This window comes from Meleagris gallopavo, chromosome 2 (assembly GCF_905368555.1).
Source record: "Meleagris gallopavo chromosome 2, MGAL_WU_HG_1.1, whole genome shotgun sequence".
In the NCBI taxonomy this organism is placed as follows: domain Eukaryota; kingdom Metazoa; phylum Chordata; class Aves; order Galliformes; family Phasianidae; genus Meleagris; species Meleagris gallopavo.
The window spans coordinates 64018952-64023493 of NC_139405.1; the positions used below are offsets into that span (position 1 = coordinate 64018952).

The window sequence follows — 4542 nt, forward strand, 5'->3', positions numbered from 1 at the left end:
CTTTCTCCTATAAACTTAGAAGCAACACTTTCTTGAATCAATTTCCACCCTCCAAATATCACTACTGCTTTTCTTACATGAGCCCACTGTTTTATTAAGGCATAATATGCCCTGAGCAAAATGCTGGATATTAGCCAAAAAGCCAAACAATTAAAGGCAAGCACCATGTGAATATTTTTATAGACAAATTTTGGAATTTGTTTTGTAACTCACCTGCAGTTGGGAGTAGCACTTGAGGAAAAAAAGAGAAAATATTGCTTTTAATTACCTTGAGCAGAATGGCAGTGTTAATACCCCCTTTCTCCCTCCAGGCTAAAGTTTTTGAGCTAATCGTCTAGGTACCTAAGTAGGGACAGCATACTAAGACATAAACAGGGACCAAGAGGTTAATTTTCAGGCAACTCAGCACACAGAAATAAATCAGCGCCCCACACTAAGCAATTCCAATTACATCTCGTTTTCCTCAAGAGGCCAGAATCTCACGTGCTGGATACCTCTGGTCTTAAAGCAAGATGGAGCCTGGACAGCAACATCACACGTCTTGCGTGCTCAGCCTGCCTTCCAGTCCTCCTTTTAAATCCAGGAAAGCTGCAGTTTACCCAGCCCACTGCTATAAGCACAGCCTTACAGAGCCTGGGATTACGAAGCCAGCTTTCAAAGCTCGCACCAACAGCAAGCAGCATCTCTTTCTCACTACAAATTTAGGCAATAGCAGCCCATTTAAGCTACCAGAGTATCCATGAAAGAAACACGACCAAATTATACATTTTATTCACATTTATTTTTCGCTTTTAGTGTGCTCACAGAAAATTAGAACACCTTAAGCAGGAGTTTAATAGCAATTTTTGTAAGCAAAGTTACATTCCATCTCTAAGTCAAATTGGTCAAAGCTTCTCCAGTATTTACAAAAACATGATAGACAAGATGCTACACAAAAAAAAACCATTGCATCTGAAGAGTTTTCCTTTATTTTCAAAGACAACTGGAAAAGAAAGCGTCGTCTGCTGTAATCAAAAACATACCACAGTATAAACAGTAACCATTCCACTTATCACAGCTTGGTTGAGTTTAAAATTTGTGTTTAAAAGGTCCAAGATGACTGCAGTTTTACAAAAAATGGGCAGGGTGGAAAGAGTTGCAAACTTCATGTGCTTCTGGATATCAAGATTTGTTTTTATACAATAGTCACAGTTAAAAACACCCTGCTGGTAATACATAATTACACTTTATTAAGGTCATAAACCAGCAATAAACAATAAAGCCTATACAACTTGTATTTCTACTTAATCACTGACTGATACAGCTAACATGAGATAAGTGAAAAGTTCCTATGGTTTAAATGAATTCCTAAGACTATGATCTCTTTATCTGGGTATTGATTTTTTTTTTTTCCTTTCCTTCTTAATCAAGACTTGTAGTGTTGTAAACCTTATAGAACATCTGCCTCACAAAATACATCGTAATAACTTTCTTTTAAAAAAAGACTAACCCCTCACATCGTGTCTCGTGGCACGTTCTTGGCAATGGATGCACCACGGATTCCCCACTGTGGCCCCTATCACTTCATCGAGATCCCTTATCGACCCACCCATCTCCTTCATATATGGGCGCGTCCACAGACTGACAAAGAAAGTTTACATTTCGAATAAAGATGCAAAGTATGCACAAAAAAAAAAAAAAACCGAAAAAACATTTAATACTGATGCAAAAAAAAAAAAAAAAAAAAAAAAAAAGGAGAGAAGGAAGGAGGCGGAGGGAGGCGGCGAGGCCCTCCTTCGCCCGTTGGAATGGTGGTAACAGAATGATTTGAGATGGGAAATCTGCGGGGAGAGAAAAAAAAGAAACGAGACATCTTTTAAATCAATCCCTGGTTGTAGACAAGTTCTCCGAAACCAGTACCTGGCACCACTCCAACAAACAAACAGGGGGAGAAAAGTTCGTCGGCGCGGGGCGGCGGCGGTTCTTACTCCGCCGGTTCGGCGGGGCCCTCCGGACTGCTCTCGGACGGGGCCTCCTGCCGCGCCGCCGCCGGCTCCTCCGCGGGGGCCGCCTCCTGTTCCCCGCTGCCCGCCTCGCTCGTGGCGGTGGCGCCGGCCTCCTCCGCCGCCTTCTCCTGCTGCTGCTCCTCGGCCGCCGGGGCCTCTTCTCCTGCCGCCTTCTCGGGGGCGGCCTCGTCCGATTTGGCCTCCTGCGAGTCCCCCGCCTCCTCCTTCGCCGCCTCGGCGCTGCCGGCGGCGGCCGCGCTGGTCTCCTCGGCCGCGGCCTTGCCCTCCTCGCCGCCCGCCGCCTCGGGGGCCGCGGCCGCCGCCTCCTCCTTCCCGCCCTCGGCCGCGGCGGCGGCGCCGCCCTCGCTCTCCGCCCCCTCGCCGGCCTCCTTTTTGTTCTTTTTGAAGGAGAAGCCGCTCAGCTTAAAGGACTTCTTGAAGGAAAAGCGCTTCTTTTTTTTTTTCGGGGTCTCGCTGCTGGACGAGGGGGTCGCGCCCTCCTCAGTCTTGGGGGAGGCCTCACCCTCCGCCGGGGAGGCCGGCTCCGTGCTTTCCGCCTCGGCCGCCTCCTTCTCGGAGGCGGGCTCCGACGAGGCCGCCTCCTCCTTGCCCGTCTCCTCGGCGGGCGCGCTGCCGTTGGCCTGCACCTCCTCCTTGCCCGCCTCCGCCGCCGCGGGGGAGGCGTCGCCGTTCACCTTCACGTGGCCGTTTTCCTGCAAGACAGCGACCGCGTTACCGGGGGCGCCGAAGGGGCGGCTGCCGCGGGGCGCGGGCCCGAGCGCTCGGCCTCCCTCTCCGCGCCCTCCGCCGCCCCGCACCGGGCGCTGCTCCCCCCAGCGGCGGGTTGCTCGGCGGGACGGCCGCGAGGGGGCGCCATAGTTCCACGCTGCGGCGGCGGCGCGCACCCCCGCCCCCGGCGCGCCCCGTCCGGCTGCCGCCGCCGCCGCCGCGGCGCGGGGCGGGGGATGGCGAGGCGAGGCGAACAAAGCTCGCCCGGCCCCGGCCCCGCGCCCGGCTGCCGGTGCCCCCACCGCCATCCTCCCGGCCGCCCCCGCCCCCCGCCCTATTTGCATGTTGCAGGCGCCCGCCAGCGCGGCTGGCTGCCCCGGGCGGCAGCTGCGGGGGCGGCGGGGGGCAGCCCGACAGCCGGGCGGCGTGCGGCGGGGAGGGGGTAGCTGGGGGACCCGGCCGTGGGGAGCTGCCGAGCCCCCACCCCCGACGGCATCGCGCCTCCACCCCCAGAGGCTTCGCGCTCCTTGCCCGGCGCCGTCGAAAGGAGGTGAAGCGAGCGGAAAAGCCGAGCGATATAAGGTCCTTCCGTTTAGAAGCCATCGGGACGCTCGCAATACACGAGGGATTTGTCTCTCTTTACAAAAAAAATGTATTAAAAAATAGTCCCCCTCCCCCGCGACGCAGGAAAGATAACCATTCAGAGAAAGAATCATTCAAAGCCAAACCCGTGTTTAAAATATAAAGAAAGGATCCCTTTGCCTTGAGTCGCAAAGATAAAAGGATTGCCCGTATTCTCCATTGAACGTGCCACCGGGTATCAAAGGAAGAGGAATTAGACAGGATGCAAAAGAGAGTCCGTCGAAGTCGGCTTAAAAAAAGGAGTAGGTTTAATTTTTTGGAATCTTTTTTTTTTTTTTTTTTTTTTTTTTTACCTGTCCATTCGCCTTGGAGGGAGACGCGGCCACCGCTTCCCCGGGCTTCTCGGCGGCGGCTTCGCCCTTCGCAGCGGTCTTGGAGAACTGGGCACCCATGCTGGCTTATTCAACAAAGAAACTCAACAGATCCAAAAGGAGGGGAAACAAAGAGCGTCGAGTCGGTATAAATAGCGGGCGACCGGCAGCGGCAGCGACACACACACACACCAGAGGGGGAAAAAAAAAGAGAAGAGAGAACAGAACCGATTATAATGCACTCCTTTTAAAAAAATTTAAAGTTGAAGAGATCAAAAAAAGCAGCAGCAGCAGCAGCACAGGAGGGAGGGAAAAAAAGGGAGGAAAAAGTCGAGCAAAAAAAAAAAAAAAAAAAAGGAGCCCAAGTTTAGTAAAAAGAAGTAATAAAAAATCCCAGATTTGTAGCCGTACTGTAGACAAGGAGAAAATGGAGAAATCTCCCTGGTTGCTAATAAGATGCGGAGTCCAACGCCCAAGTGCACAGATGAATGGGCTTCCCGAGCGGTGACGGCAGCCCTCCGCCCGGCGCCGGCCAATCGCCGCCGCGCCACACAAAGGGGGGCGGGGCCTGGCCGCCCTGCGAACAATGGAGCCGCGATGGCAGCGGTTTGAAATCAGCCCCCGGCCGATAATGAATGTGCCGCTCCGGCGCGGGCGGGCGCGCGGAGCTCCGCGCCGAGGAGCGAACAAAACACCCAAATAAAGCGGGGCGGGCGGGCAGGGACAATGGTGCGCGGGGCGTGCGAGGAGCCCGAGCGGGAGCACGAGTGTGAGCCCGTCCGCCCGTCCGCCCGCCCCCACCCGCTGCCGCCGTGAGAGCAACAGATAGTGCGCGAGCCCGGGGCGGGGGGAGCGGGAAGGAGGGGATTTTCTTT

The 4542-nt window shown here is 54.2% G+C and overlaps 1 protein-coding gene across 2 annotated transcripts; it reads right to left on the reverse strand.

The window, feature by feature from the left end:
* Window positions 1-759: 759 nt before the first annotated feature.
* MARCKS (myristoylated alanine rich protein kinase C substrate) lies at window positions 760-4319 on the reverse strand. 2 transcript variants are annotated; one of them, XM_085217449.1, is made up of 3 exons: window positions 4079-4319; window positions 3650-3770; window positions 760-2698 (listed from the first exon to the last, which is right to left on the reverse strand). In XM_085217449.1, the coding sequence occupies exons 2-3, from the start codon at window positions 3746-3748 to the stop codon at window positions 1964-1966; spliced, it is 834 nt and encodes a 277-aa protein (XP_085073575.1). In that variant the 5' UTR covers window positions 3749-3770; window positions 4079-4319; the 3' UTR covers window positions 760-1963. The 2 variants fall into 2 exon arrangements, with proteins under 2 accessions (XP_085073575.1, XP_085073574.1); XM_085217448.1 differs by having other exon boundaries at window positions 3650-4314.
* Window positions 4320-4542: the final 223 nt, after the last annotated feature.